This window comes from Neofelis nebulosa, chromosome 2 (assembly GCF_028018385.1).
Source record: "Neofelis nebulosa isolate mNeoNeb1 chromosome 2, mNeoNeb1.pri, whole genome shotgun sequence".
In the NCBI taxonomy this organism is placed as follows: domain Eukaryota; kingdom Metazoa; phylum Chordata; class Mammalia; order Carnivora; family Felidae; genus Neofelis; species Neofelis nebulosa.
The window spans coordinates 113,941,187-113,956,900 of NC_080783.1; the positions used below are offsets into that span (position 1 = coordinate 113,941,187).

Here is a 15,714-nt window from a genome sequence, read left to right on the forward strand (position 1 = left end):
TAAATAATGAAATAAGCAAATATTAAAATTAAAAGAAAAGGCAGGAGAAGGATAACCAAGAGTCTAAAGGGCAGAGCCAAGAGTCACAGAGAATTCTTTCCTAAGGCCTTGAAATCTTGTCCAATAGGATATACAAACTTATGCACAAGTAACTCCTTTGTATTCTCCATCTCCCCTCCTCCTCCCTCTTTGAATGGCAATGTCTTGCATTGTTATCCTAGGCCTGTCCCACCATTGTGTGTTGGGAATATTGGGTAGGTAGTTTCTTTAGTTTTATAGGTCCTCAGATGGAGGAAAAATTTTGTTTAAGAACTATGTTTAATGGATTAAAGCTAGGAACCTCATCCTCACCTAACTTAGAGGATTTAAATGATAAGATTTTGCACTTTGAGCTGATGAGATACTGATGCTTACATTTAGATGACTAGTTTGGCTCACAGATTGGCCCCTGTTCGCAGAGGTCAAGGAGAGGCTAGAAAAAGAGGCAGGCTGCTGCAGATCAGTAGGTGGCAGGTTTAATTAGCAAGAGAACTTAAATATGAGGCTTGTCTTGGGTGTCCTTGAAGCAGCTCCCACTTGGTGGGCAAAGCATACATTCCAAGGCCAGGGGAGAGAGTGAGGGGCCTCTTCTGCCTGGATCTAGCTCTAAGATCAACCAGTGGTCATATCCTCTCAGTGACCTTCTCTAACAGATGAGACTCTGAATTTTGAGTTGATACTGTAATGGAATGAGACTCTTGGGGACCTTGGAATATAGTGAATGATTTTGCATTTGGGAAGAACATAAGTTGTTGGCAGCCAGAGGTTGAACTCCGCATACAACCCATACCCTTGCATAATGCCCTCTTGCCACCTGTGACTATAATGAAATATCCACCCCATTACTATGCCATGCTGTATTGCTCAAGTGAGTTTAAGAAAGATATATTATCCATAGTGGGTCTGACCTAATTATGTGAATGGGGGAGGGGTAGAAATGAGTGCATTGGATCTTGAAAGCCAGTTAGAAATATTTGGTGACATTATATAAGCACATGACCTCTGACCATTAGTGCATATTCCTAGGCATACACCATAACCACGCTGTGTCTGCCATCAAACTGGGGTCCTTTGGCAGAAGACTCTATATGTCCTCTGCTTCTCCCATCAGCCTAGGGGCTCTGGCATCGTGTGTGGGCCCATTTCCTCCTCCTGGTACCCACACAGGCTGCAGGGCAGGAGGCGACACTCCCCACAGAGGGAGACGGTTTCCCAGCAGCCCTTGCGGCCTCGCATGGCGCAGGCCCCTCGTCTGGGAAGACGACGTGGACTGGCCCGATGGCAAGCGCCCGGGCCGAGGGCTCAGGCCCAGGCTGGCAGGGGGCCTGCGTGCTGGCCACAGCCCTGCTCTGGCTGTGCCCACTGTTGCTTCGTGCTGAGCCTGAGGGAACTGCTGCAGATGGTGAGTGCGGGGAGGAGTATGGGGAGGGGCGTCAGGTTCCCCCACCTCTCAAGTTTCCCTCACCCACCCCACTGGCCAGGAGGACCTCTACCTGGCTGAGTGGGGCCCTAGAATTCCTGGGTTCCCCTTGGGCACGGTCAGGGAGACCCATGGCTGAGGAGACCAGGGCACCCCCTCTTCTTGCCAGCTCTTTCCTTCTAGATCTCAAGCCTCCTCAGTTCAAGAGCAGAGGTTCAGCACTGGCCTGTGTGGGCCCCCAAAACCTCTTCATTTTAAGAACAGGATGCAGTGCTTCAGGAGAATTATCAAGCAAAATGTGCTCCATTTGGCCTCAGTCTCCCTAGAATATTGGACTGAGGTGGGAGGGGTGCAACCACTTAATCCTCAGTGGCCCTGAGTAAACAGCATCCCTAAGTCCTTAGTTTCTGGGACCTCAAATAATGGTGTGCTAGTTAAGTGAAGTAAGGTCTGGTGAAGCACCTGGGGCAGCACCACCTCCTGGTCTTGACTTGTGCACCCCAGTGATATGCAGATGTGTACCTCTGCAGGTGCCTGCACCACAAAACTCACCCCCCCTTCTTACTGAGACCCACAGGCTGCTTCCTTAGTACTACCATCACCAGCAAAGCCAGGTGGCTCTTTGTTACATGAGCCATGTCTCTTCACCCTGGGCCTTGGATTTCCCAGCTGAAAAGTGAGGAGGGGCCACAGTGGCCCTGTGTCCTGTTGATGCTGACATCCAGAGACACCAAGGCTGGCATCCATAATACCTCATGGTGCCTCATGGGTAGGATTGTCTCCACAGTGTGTGGGAAGCCAGCAGTAACTGGGAAGATCTTTGGTGGCCAGAATGCACCGGACCGTCGGTGGCCATGGCAGGCCAGCCTGCTCTACCACGGCAAGCACATCTGTGGAGCTGCCCTCATAGATGCCTACTGGGTGATCTCAGCTGCCCACTGCTTCCAAAAGTGCGTGTTTCCAATGGGCCCAATGACTTGGGTGGGATTGGGGAGGGAACACAAGATGGACAGAACAGAAGGGGGAGAATGATGTCCCAGACCTTTTTCCCTAGGCTTTGTTCCTGGCCACCACCAGGTGTCTGTGTGCACCGTTGGCCCTGCCTTTGACCGAGCATTCCCCTCTACTTGGAATGCCATCCCTTCTCACCACCTTACTCCAGTCTCCTGACTCTCTGAGTTCACATCTCCCAGTACAAAGGCCATTTACCTTATCTCTTCCTTCAGGGATGTTCCCATCTGTCCCCCTCCTCACACTTTGGTAATATCAAGATGGTATGGTTGTCTCAGCTACATGTACATTACTTGTACATAGCTAAGTGGAAATTAACTTTAACTGTGATTATCAGTAAGTACTGGAAAACAAACTTTAGTTCCAAAGTCATTGCCTCCAGCCCACTTTTTGTCTTCTTTAAATTTTAGGATTCTGAGTCCTGTTCCCACTCAAGGTAGATTCTGCATTCTACATCTTGCCCAGCTCTAGACAGGCCAACAAGATGTCAGTGGGTTTGTTTCCTCTTGTGCAGATGGTAGTGGGTGTGTAGTGTCCCTGGCTGAACATATGGCACAGGTTTTAGGCTTTAAGTCAGAGCAATAGTTCTAGGGTCCCCACTTTCCAGGGCTGGGGGAGCATTAGAGCCTGGACAAACTGGGCAATTATTTTGTCCTCTTCCAATCAGGCTGTTCAAAGGTCATCATTGGCACAACTGCCAGAGGCTTCCCTGGGTCCTAACCACCTGCACATTCTAGCACATTTCTCTATGGAAGCATCATGGGACTCTGGCTGTTTAGCCAGCATCCAGAAATTCCTGTCACTTCTGTAGAAATATGTGCCTAAGAGCAACTGTGTTCACCACAGTCTCTATAGGTCAGAGTGAGGCATGAAGCAAATGGCCTCTGTCCTCAGATGGGACACAGTCAGGAGAGTGGGCTGCATCTCAGGTGTATCCTGAGCTTACTCTGTGCCCAGAGGGAGTGGGGAGAATATCACACTCGAAGTCAGAGGAGGTAAGAGCCACTGGCATCAACTGGCTTTGAGAACCACTTGGGTTTTGTTCATTTATTCAGCACTCATGGGTGGTAGGCCCCTTGTGAGGCCCACTGTGGAGGATGTGGAGAAGCAAGACCCACCTTGAAGTTTCTCATCCTATCAGGAAAGTGACACATGAACCCAGCTACTGTGCTGCAGGATGGAAAGACCAGAATATGCAAGAGGGTAGACCCTGAACCAGTGTCAGGAGAGGTACCATGGGCTGCATCAGAGGAGGGGCTTGGAGCTAGTACGGACTTGTGGGAGAAGAATCCAGTCACATGGGGTCTGGGCAAGCGAGCAGCACAAGCAGACCATGTATGTTGGAAAGCTGCTCACATTCCAGAAACAAGTTCAGTTCCATGTGCTCGCTTGTTTGCTCCACACAGGCTCATTGAGTGCCTGTCTCCAGATGGGGTTCATCCTTTAGGGAAGTCTGAGTGTGAAGAATGGGAAGAGGGAATGGATGATTCTGCACTGAGAAATGGGGTCTTTGAGAACCACTCCAAGCCATGGGACCTTCCAATGGTTCTGGTCAGAGCTGGGAAGGCCAAGTCTCCTCTGTTCTATAATGAAGGGGTATAGTTTGATGTGCCCCAATGTTTCTTTCCAGCACTGAGATTCTCTGCTCCTTTGATTTGGGGGCATACTGGGAAAGCCATCAGAAACTTTCAAAGGACAGATTTCCTGAGGCAATAGACAGACAAGAATCCAGCCCACCTGATGAGAATATTAGGAAGGGAGGAGAGAGCAACCTCTGGAATAATGGTCATGTCTGGTTGCTTATCGGGTTGGTAGAGTTGGGAGTAGGCAGTCAGGTGAGAGTGCAAGGGTGTTAGCCCAGTGCTCAGAGGAGACAGGTGATAATACAGCCTCTCACAACAGGTCCCATGAACCATCTGACTACCAGGTCCTGCTAGGGTACCATCAGCTCCAACATCCCACTGAGCATAGCCGGCAGATGACAGTGTATCGAGTCATTGTTCACAATGACTTTAACAAGCGCTACTACATGGGCAGTGACATCGCTCTGTTGCAACTTCCTCTATCTGTGAACTTTACTTCTCACATCCTCCCTGCCTGCCTGCCGGGGCCTACCATGAAGCTGCCCCTTCACAGCAGCTGCTGGATAACCGGCTGGGGGATGATCACTGAGGATGGTGAGTAGGAGCAGGGCAGGCAGGGAGGGTAAGGGTGGTGGAGGAGGAAGGTGTGTTAACCATTGTGGGGCCCTTCCAGCCCTGATACCATTTCCTTCTAAAGCTTCAGTTTCCTTCTGTCATGCTTCAAAAAGTCTGAGCATATCTAACTTTTGGAATCAAGAACTTGGGCTCTTTGACTCCAAGCCATTTAGGATTCCACTCTGATTCACAGGTCCTGCATGAGACCATGTCAGGCCCCTCCAAAGCTTCATCAGGCACCTCTTGGGCTTCCCCTACCATGGAAGGTACTCAGGGAAGCATAAAAGTAAGGAAATGAAAACAAGTTTGCTTGTTGGCTTGAGAGGCAAAGTTGGGTGTTTCTGGATTAAGAACATATTCCTATGTGAATCTCACTTCCCCTCATCCATTAATTCAAGTAAAACTTGTCTGTTCTGCCAGCTTGCTGGGCTTGTACATTTTTAGGCTGAGAGAGGAGAAATGGTGGGCAAATATTTTTTTTAACACAATGGAAAATGCTTTTAATTTAGGAAAATGTAACATAGAGTGAAAAAAGCAGAATGTAAATTTGCCGTGATTTGTAGGGTCATAGGGTCATGATGTGGCAGAGTATCTCACTGGAGGTATTTGGGGCAAGATTTCCTTTGCTGTGCTCTGGCCACAAATATCAATCACACTGTCTAGTCATGAAAACAGCCAATGCTTCAACATTTCCGAAGACACCCTCTTGGGAAGCACTGTCACTCATTAAGAACCACTGGCAGAGCAAGGAGGATTCTGCAAAACTGGTCGGAGGGTAGGAATTGGGGTATGAGGGGAAGTTGCAGGCTAGAGCAGCCAGCAGGTCAGGGAGCATCTGACATCAATGATAGACTCAGCCTGCAGCTGTTCTGTCCTCTCCCTGACCACAGTTGCTGGGCCTGGGTTGTCCCCGAGGACATGTGAGAGCTGTACATGGCAAGCACTCCACAGGACGGAGCTGTCACTGTGACACTGAAAACACCAGTCTGACCTGTGAGCAATCTGTGGAAATAGAATCCACATGGAAAGCATCCACAGACCAGCTGCTTGTTGAGGCTGGGCCATGTCTTATTTGACATACTACCTCACCCCACCCAGCATCCATTAGGTGCATCACTGGAACCTGGGCCAAGCCAGGACTCTCAACTTCCACCCTCCACCTCTACTTCTATATCTGCATAGCTGCCGGATTATTTTCAAAACACAAGGAGACCCTTCAGTGGTTTCCCAGTGTGCTTGAGAGAAATCCAAACTCCACATACTGGTGAAGAGGCCTTGCTCGCTCTGGACCCTGCTGTGACCTTGTCTCATTTTTTTCAACTCCCACGCCACTGCAGCCACCCAGACCTCCCTCCTGGCACTTCCCACAGCAGACCCCTCACCTTTGCTCTCTTGTCTGCCTTAAATGTCTTGTCCCTTCATCTTTGCAAGTCCTCTGAGAGACTTCCCCAATCCTGTCAGTTGGAAATGGCAGCATGTCCATTAGCAGGCAGGTTGGGGAGGTAGCTAGCCCCTCTCTCAGGCTCCAACCCACATCTGACCTTCCCCCACTCCTGACCCCTGCAGATTTCCTGGCTGCGCCATTTCAGCTGCAGGAGGGAGAGGTTGGCATCATTGACAGTGAGGTCTGTAAAATGTATTTCCAATCGCCAGACTCCAGCAGCAGTGAATATTCTATACACGAGGATATGTTTTGTGCTGGGGACCTCATGACAGGAAAGTCCATCTGCAGAGTAAGTGAGATTGGCTCTGTTTATCAAGTGGGAACTCCCCTCTCCCTTTGTGTCTTCTCTGGATCCTGCCCCTGACTTCCTCCTCCTAAGCTCACCCCCCAGCCTGAAGTGTCAGAACTGAAGTTCAGAAGACCCCAAAGAATACTAGTTCATTCCATACATTTCTTCGTTTAAAAAAAAACGTTGTTGAAGAATAGCATGCATAGAAAAGGGCATAATTTAGACATGTGCCGTTTGATGCATTTTTAGAAATTTGCACAATCAGGGACACCTGGGTGGCTCAGTCTGTTAAGCGTCCGACTTCAGCTCAGGTCATAATCTCGTGGTCTGTGAGTTTGAGCCTCATGTCCAGCTCTGTGCTGACAGCTCAGAGCCTGAAGCCTGCTTCAGATTCTGTGTCTCCCTCTGTCTCTTGCCCCTCCCCTGCTTGCACTCTGTCTGTCTCTCTCTGTCTCAAAAATAAATAAACATTAAAAAAACTTTTGGGGCGCCTGGGTGGCTCAGTCAGTTGAGCGTCTGGCTTCGGCTTAGGTCATGATCTCGCAGTTCGTGAGTTTGAGCTGCCTGTCGGGCTCTCTGACAGCTCAGAGCCTGAAACCTGCTTCGGATTCTGTATCTCCCTCTCGCTGCCCCTCCCATTCTCTCTCTCTCTGTGTTAAAAATGAGTAAACATTTTTTTAAAAATTAAATAAAAAAAAAAAGAAATTGGCACAATCATGTAACAACCAGCACCTAAAGAATCCTCCTGATACTTCCTTCCTGTTACTAACTCCCTGAGACTAGTCCTGGCTTCTGAAGCTCTGTGGATTAGTGTCGGGACTTACCTACATGGAATTATACAGGATGCATTCTCATCTGGTCAATATTATGTTTCTGAGATTTATGCATCTTGGGTGTAGTTTACATTGTTCATCTTGTTGCTGTATGGTATCCACTGTGTGAATATACTACAATTTTATTTATCTATTCTAGTCTTGGTGGCATTTGGATAGTTTCCACTTGAGACCATTACAAATAGATTTGCTGTGAACATCCTAGTACATGTGTTTTAGTGCACATGGGTTCACATTTTGGTTGAGTATAACCCTGGGAGTAGAATTACTGTGCCATAAGATATGCACAGGTTCGTCTCTCACAGGTACTGAGGAGCAGCTTTCCAATCCACTGGTACCAGTTTGCACTCCCCCCAGCAGGGGCTGACAGTTGTGTTTGCTCCACATTGCCTCCAGTACTTCATGTTGCCCACCATTTTAAATGTGATTTTTCATTTGCATTTCTCTGAGAATTTCTCTGTGAATAATGAAGATAAGCACTTTTTTCATATGTGTATTGCCTCTTTTTAAAAGTGTCTATTCAAATTTTTTTGCCATTATTTCAATGAGATTGTGTGTCTTATTGAATTTTAGAATATGAGTATGGTATTGAATATATGTATTAAGAATATTTTCTCCTACTCTGTGGAATCCTTCTATTCTATGGTGGAGAAACTTGAGACCCAGAGAGGAAAGTGGATAGCTCAAGGTGAAGTGGCATGATCATAGTCAAACCTAGAAAAGCCTTGGAGCTATGGCCCCCACATGCTTCCTCATACAGAGCTCCTTCCTCTCCTGCTCCTTTTGCTACCCCTTTGTCTCTCTCCTTGACCATCTCCCATCAGCTGAAAAACATACTGTCATGATGCCCACCTTAAAACACCTACACATACCTTCTCTTTTCCCCAGCTCTCTGCCCTGGGCCCTGATTCTCAGCCTGCCTTCCCACAGGGCTCACCCACTTCAAGGGCCCTCTCTGGCTTACTCACTTCTCTTTCTTGCCTCAGCCCATTCTATCAGACTTTTGTGCTCGCCCTTCCTCCACAGTTTTCTCACCAAGACAGCCAGATGCCTAGGTGCACCTCTGACCTCCTCCCACTTGGTGCTTGGCCATGCACCCTGCAGCACATCCCATCATACTTGAAGGGCAGCCCCTCTTATGTCTCCTGCTTTCTTCCTCCTCTTTCTGACCTCCACACACCAAGGACCCACCACTCAGCCCTTATTCTGCTTTTCCTGCCTTGCTCCATTTTTACCTTAAATGGAGGGAAAGGGTCAGGTAGGGCAAATCTGTGCCTCACCATTTCTTGCCTGCCTTTATCAGTCTCTTTCTGCTGCAGTAGTTCATGACTGGTCTCCCTGTGCTGATTTCTGCCCTGCCACATACTGTGCTTCACCCAGCCCCAGAAATCCTACCATCCTTTTAGAATCTGTATCAGGTCACACTACCTCCCTGCTGAGTGTCCTTCAATGTCCCTTCATCCATACCCTCCCAGCTGATAAGCCTGGGCCTGGCCCTGCCACTTCTCAGCCTCACCTGTGCCAAGCAGGCCGCCTACCTGTGCCTGCAAATTCCAGGTCAGGCCTTGCTCATCCCTCCCATCTCTGCTTAGAGGCTCTCTGATGGTCCAGTTAGGGCAGCCCTTCCTGCCATTTACCACCCCCTGGGTGCCTCTGTTCCACATCTTGCATCTGTGCATGGTGTGTGCTGTACTGTCTGTGTTCATGTTCTGTCATATCAATGTCTCCTACACACAGGGTACTCGGTCATGTTTATTCAACAGAAGGCTGGAAGGGTGCTATGTTTCTTTGGTCCCTACTTTATAACCAATGAGATAGAAGCATTATGCCCAATGGTGCCTTCCTGCCTTGGAGTCCTGACCTCAAAGTCCTTAGCATTTTTCTGGGACCCCCTTGGGCTCCCTGCCATTCTGACCACCCTTCCAGTTTGGACTTGGGATCACTTCTTTTCTGCTGAGCACATTTAACAGTTTGCGTTTTCTAAAGAAGCTCCACAAACCAGAGACCTTAATAAGTCAAAAACAAATGCCCAGGTGGGATGTTGTACTGGACTGATAATTACCCAGAGGCCTGCAGGCCCCATGGGACTTCAGGTGGTACCTTCACTCACTTAGGATTGGGAGCACAAAGGGCTGGTGTCCGATATCTGGAGTCTGCCTGCATATTCTCATAGGTCTATGACTGCCAGCTTAGAAGGATGCTCAGAGTCCCCTCCACAGACTTTGTGAAGTGAGCTCCAAAGCCTTACCCTTGCGATTTTGATCAAAGAGGTATGCAGTGGGACTCTGTGTCTGGATTTTTCAAATCCTCCATGTAATTCTGATGAGAACAATTCACAGCCCCACCTTGACATGAGGCTTCCTAAACTCCACTCTGGTGGAGGGCAAAGGCACTTCACACTGTCTAAACCATGTGTGTCCCCCTCTATTTTGGTCCCCATGACTCATGCTGTCTCTTTCCTCAGGGAGATTCTGGAGGCCCCTTGGTCTGCAAGCTGAATGGTGGCACTTGGTTTCTGATGGGGCTGTCTAGCTGGAGCCAGGCCTGCCGTTATCCCATAGGCCCCAGCGTCTTCACCAGGCTCACCTACTTTTCCCACTGGATCAGTGAGAAGCGGAGCACCTTGCCCAATCCTGATCCTTCTTTTGCTACTTCTCAGGACAAACCTCCTATTTTGAGTGACTTTTCTTCTCTGGGCACTGTCCTCAAGCCCAGCACCTGCATCACCCTTGTGTCTTTACAGACCTTCCTCCTACTGCTGATTTTCCTAAGGATTCTGTGACAGACCCTGTGATGCCCCTCCTGGCCCTCCCCAACAAGCTTGTTTGCATTAATGCCAACAGGCTCTACATTCTTCTTAAATGTGCCCATCTCTGAGCAATCCTGTCCATCTGAAGCTTGCTCCAGGCCTGATAAAATTTTAAAAAATATATTAAAGAAACTTCCTGCTCCTGTTTCTGACCTATCAGAGCTACCTTCTGTCCCCACCCTACTGTCATTCAAGCTCCTTGGCACATGAAGTTCTCCCTGCTCCCTCAGCTGGGAGTAGGGAAGGGCAAGGACACTGAGGGCCTGGCTAGCTATCTGGAACTGAATCACTAGCCTTGAGGAGTCTTCCAAAGAGCTGCCATGGCTTAGGGCCCAAGGCCTCACCCCATGGAGGAAGTGGCATCCCCTAGGTCCCACAGAACACTAATGGCCAGTGCGATAGGGACGGGTCGTCCTACGGGTGGATGATTTGCCCTGAGCTGGAGATGAAGAAGGATACTCCAGGCCCACAGGTCACAGAGGTTCTATTTGAAAGGCTCTATTTGAAGTAGACTGTGAAGGGCTCTGGCTACCAGGCTAAGGTCCAAAATCACAGGTCAGCTGCCCTCAGATCTCTGCTGTTAGTCTATTCCCCTTGTACCCACAGTACCTGTCCTCCCCCTATCTCCAGGGGCCCAGCCCCCCACCCCCTGGGAACCTGTCATAGCTTGTGGTTTGGCTGACCCAGGACTTGCTGGCCCAACACTGAGCCTTAAGCCATGTCCTGAACTGTCCCCTACAAATATGTCTGGGTCACAGAATTGTAACTAGTTAGCAGAATACTCAGAAGAGTCTCATAACCACAAGACCCACCCTGAATTCTTGGTGATCAGGGAGCAGCCCTCAACCATTGCAGATCCACTGTATCAAAATGCCATCAGGTGTTCTGTGCAAATTCTTTCCAATCTTGTTCCTCAGATAGCCTGGACTCTCACCAGCAGGTGAAAATAGGTGAAGTCACATCCACATGGTCACCAGAGTCTTGCTGGCTTTAAGCCCTCTGCTACTCATGCAGAGGTTTCCTTCCCAGCTCAGGAGTGTCTGGAAGTGATAAAAAAAAAAAAAAAAAAAAAAAGCATTCTCTCCCTATTAGTAGACTCAGTTATGGGGCTTCCTGGCTGGATTGCTGGGCCCAGAGGTGGCAGTCAGCACTTAGTTCAGATTTGGACCATTATCTACCCACTGCCCCTAGAACTTCCACTTACCTTCAACCCATGGTGGCTTTGTGCTGACTGTGCTGGGTTTCTCTCCCACAGTGACTTCTGCTTTGTCCATCAATAGCCATGTTTCTATGTGAAGCACCGAGTGGTGTGACTGTTGGTTCTGCATGAAGTTTCTTGGGTCCCCTAACTCAGTAGATGCAAATACATTTCCAGTCCACTCTGAAGATCTGCCAAATCACAACTTTCCCACAGCCTACTTCCCTGTTACAGCCAGCTTCAATGTTTGGTATTATTATCCGTGTTTGATCCCTTTTTACAGATCTGAACCCAAGATCTAGCATGGCTAAGTAACTTGTCTGAGGTGATGTGGGTAGTAAATAGCAGAGCAGAAATTCAAACCCAGATTTCTTAAGGAGCTCAGAGGTCTTCCCTCTAATGCAGGCCATTCTCAGGCACCTCAGGCCCTGTGTGATTTCCTCTCTCAGGTTAATTTTGAGAGGTACCTTGAGAGGCTTGGGTTAACTGTCCCAAGTGTGGCCCTGGTCAGTGACAAGGAAAGATCCCAAATAACAAGACTGATGTCAGGGTGCAGAGCAGGTCTGGAAGGCCAGTAGGACTGGGGCTGGGGGACAGGCTGGGAGTGCTGCTGAGTTGGATTTCACCAGACCCGCCATCAGAAGCTCCCAATGGGCTGCTAGGTCGCACTCCCACATCAACCCTGGATGAGCAGGGGAGGTGAGAAGGAAATGTAGAATCAACAAGAAATCCTAGAGGAAGTAAAGTTTTCCTGAAGTGGCCTGTAGCTGGGTTAAGAGAGTAGGGCAATGATAGGATGAGCTTGAAGGCTGTTTGCATGTCCCACTCTCCCCCGTCCGATACCATGTGACAAATGCTGCCTAATCTTTCTAGGTGCCAGTGTATTCCAGGGTGGATGTGTCAACTAGTGTGTAGCTTCTGATAGCCATCTTGAGTACATGAGGGCAGGGGGAGTACTACATGGGGAGACTTGATCCTTCCACTATGATTTCTTCTAAGAGCTTTAATGTTGAAGCCTTGGCTGCAGAAAATGCCTGGCAGATAGCAGTATGGAGGAGAGGTTAAGAGTGGATTTTTGATGCCCGGGGCCTCTGGTCTAGGGTCATCCTCCCTTCTCCTTGAACTCATCAGGACTTCTGTCCTTCTCTGGTATACTGTACCAAAGAGTGACAGAGTAGCTGCTAACCCATGGGTTATATGAGCACATGTGCCAAAATAACTGCACAACTGAGAAGTATGATTGCCACATAAGAAATACAGAAGATTGGACGTTATATGTTATTTGAAATAGAATTATTAGAAGAGACAGACCACCAAAAATTAATAAACACAATAAATATCCTTATGGATATAGGAAAATATTATTAGCAATAAGACTCAAGACAAAGAAACCACAGGAAAGAACCAAGTCAAAGTATTGTGTATGAAAAATACAATGGTTGAATTAGAAGGCACAACAGATTGGATGAATAACAGGTAAACACAGATGAAAGACGCATGCAGTTGCTACTTTGTGTAGACATTACAAAGTATGGACTTTGGAGCTGGCACACTTATGGTAGGATAATGTGTGGAGTTTCTTTACAAAAGATCTAATTTCTAAGGTATGGTTGGGGATAAGGAGAAGAGGAGGCCAGTGCAGGAGCCTGGCATAAGCTCTGCCACCCCCCACTCCCCCCACCCCTGGCCCTAAGGAACAGGGAAGGGAGAAGAGGAGCAAGGACTGACAGCTGAGGGACATAGCTAACTGAGGAAACCTCACAAATAGGGTTTTTGTGGAAATAAACACTGTGACCATTTCTGTCGCCTCCTCAGATCTTCAGCTGAGTCTCCCCTCTGGTTGAACCCACTGTGGCCAGAGAGAATAGGAACCTGTCAGGCCTTCCAGCTTACACTTCCACCCCCACAGAAGGAGTGGGATGAGGTGGAGAGTATGCCTGGAGGGACAGACAGGAGATAATTGCTACAGGGGGTCTAGATTACTTGGGTCCACTCTTCTGCTAAAAAAAAAAAAAGAAAGAAAGAAAGAAAGAAAGAAAGAAAGAAAGGAAAGTCTTTATTAATTCAGTAAAGAAAATATTCATGAGGTACCTGGCTGTCTCAGTTGATGGACCATGCAACTCTTGATCTCGTGATTGTGAGTCTGAGCCCCACACTGGGTGTAGAGATCACTTCAAAAAATAAGATCTTATGTAGAGAGGCAAACCTAGAAGTTGACTCTCACCTATAGAGAACAAACTGATGGTTACCAAAGGAGAGGTGGGTGGGGTCATGGGTTAAACAGGTGATGGGGATTAAAGAGGGCACTTGTGATGAGCACTAGGCATTGTTTTGAAGTACTGAATACTGTACACCTGAAACTAGTATTATGCTGTAGGTTAACTAGAATTTCAATAAAAACACACAAAAAAGTAAAATAATAATGAATAAAATAATGAATAAATTATTTGAATAATTTGATATTTGAAAATTGAATAATTTGAAATTTGAATAATTTGAATAATTTGCCAGGTATGTTTTGATTGCTCATTGAAGTAACCCTGGAAAAAATGGAAAAGAGTGGGGTGGCAGAAGCCTTTTACCATACAAAAAGAGAAATTTCAGGGGCAGAAAAAAAGACCAGGCAGAGAATCAAAGAAACTATAAGGCTTAATCCAGAGAGAAACAGAGGAAAATAAAGAAAAAGGAGATACAGAAAATATGTAAAAAGAATAAAAATGCCTTCAGTTTAAAATTCTCCACCAATAATACGGTCTTAGAAAAGTTGGCAGCATAGGGTTGGCAGGGATTTTCTGGGCTTAGTGACAATATAAACTAAACTCATTTTCTTTTTCATGCGTGAATTAGATCAGGAAGTTACAAATGAGTGCTTGAGCTTGGAGAGCTGGGCCAGGCTCTAATTTGAATAGTTCAAATAAGTTATTTCATTAGTAAATTAAATGAATAAAAATTATAATGAATAAAATAAAATCCTTTTTAAAAATCTTTGGGGCGCCTGGGTGGCTCAGTGGGTTAAGCGTCTGACTTCAGCTCAGGTCATGATCTCGCGGTCTGTGAGTTCGAGCCCCGCGTCGGGCTCTGTGCTGACAGCTCAGAGCCTGGAGCCTGTTTCAGATTCTGTGTCTCCCTCTCTCTCTGACCCTCCCCCATTCATGCTCTATCTCTCCCTGTCTCAAAAATAAATAAACGTTAAAAAAAATTAAAAATGTTCATAAAGACATTGAAAAGGTAGGAAGACAGCAGGGATCTGGGCAAATTCTGAGAGAAAAGCCTGCAATCAGAATATAATCAGAATATCTGATACCCAAAGTTATTTTTGTTGCAAGGATATATTCTTACAGCTCATATGTGGGCCTCAGGAGACTTCTGTAAAGACCATGGGAAGGAAGCTGTATTAGACAGGGTTCTCCAGAGAATCAATTAATATCTGTATATAAATATATAGGATCTATATCTATATATCTACAAACACACACACACACACACACACACACACACACACACAGATCGATTTATTTAAAAGAATTAGCTCATGATTATGGAGACTAGCAATCCAAAATCTGCAGGGTGGGCTGGCAGGCTTAGACTCAGGAAGAGATGATATTACAATTCAAAGCTATATTAATTGTATTTTTTGTTTTCTGTATTTTATAATAACTTGAAATCTCAGTGGGGGTTGACCACGGAGAGGCTGTTCCATACCTAGAAATAATAATCAACTGGGAACATACATTTCATATGCAAACCAAACCAACCCGAAGTCTGTACCCCCAATGCCTCTGTCTTACTCTCACACACCAAACCAATATTTTTCCCACCTTCAATCACTGCAGAGCTAGATGGTAGACAATTAGAGACCACCCGTATAGCCCAGAGCCTATTGACATTATTCCAACTGACCAGTCCTAAACTGTTTCCTCTCCCTTGCCTTGCTTTGTCCATGCAAACCACAATAAAGCGCTGGGCTGTGCTTTCACCTCACTCCTGCTTCTGTCTCCTGACCAAACAGGTGTTTCATTATCATGTGGCCCTGTGTGAAGTGGCATGTTCACTCTTCTCGGGAAATGTAAATAACAAAAATCCCTCAATGGTATTTACCTCTCTGGGCCACCACATAGTCACCTCCATAAATTAAAATCACACAGGTATTTTAACACAAAGTCCAAAGGTTGTCAGGCTGATGACTCAGGAAGAGGCAACGTTTCAGTTCAAGTTTGGAGGTGGTCTGCTGGCATAATAACCTTCTTCGTCTGGGGCAGTTAGTCTTTTGTTCTATTTAGGCCTTCAACTGATTAGGTGAGGCCCACTTACATTATAGAAGGACATGTGCTTTACTCAAAGTCTGCTGATTTGTGTTAATCTCATCCAAAAAAACACTGTCACAGAAACATCTAGCATAATTTTTGAACAAATATCTGAACACTGTGACCCAACCAAGTCAATCCATAAAATTAACTATCTCAAGAATTTTAT

General features: G+C 46.9%; 1 protein-coding gene across 1 annotated transcript; it reads left to right on the forward strand.

Annotated features, from left to right (window-relative positions):
• The first annotated feature begins 1,310 nt into the window (after positions 1 to 1,310).
• LOC131493149 (serine protease 40-like) lies at positions 1,311 to 10,188 on the forward strand. Its single transcript, XM_058697336.1, has 5 exons — positions 1,311 to 1,441; positions 2,247 to 2,409; positions 4,373 to 4,647; positions 6,235 to 6,401; positions 9,699 to 10,188. Exons 1-5 carry the CDS (start codon positions 1,318 to 1,320, stop codon positions 10,014 to 10,016), a joined length of 1,047 nt encoding a protein of 348 aa, XP_058553319.1. The 5' UTR covers positions 1,311 to 1,317; the 3' UTR covers positions 10,017 to 10,188.
• Positions 10,189 to 15,714: the final 5,526 nt, after the last annotated feature.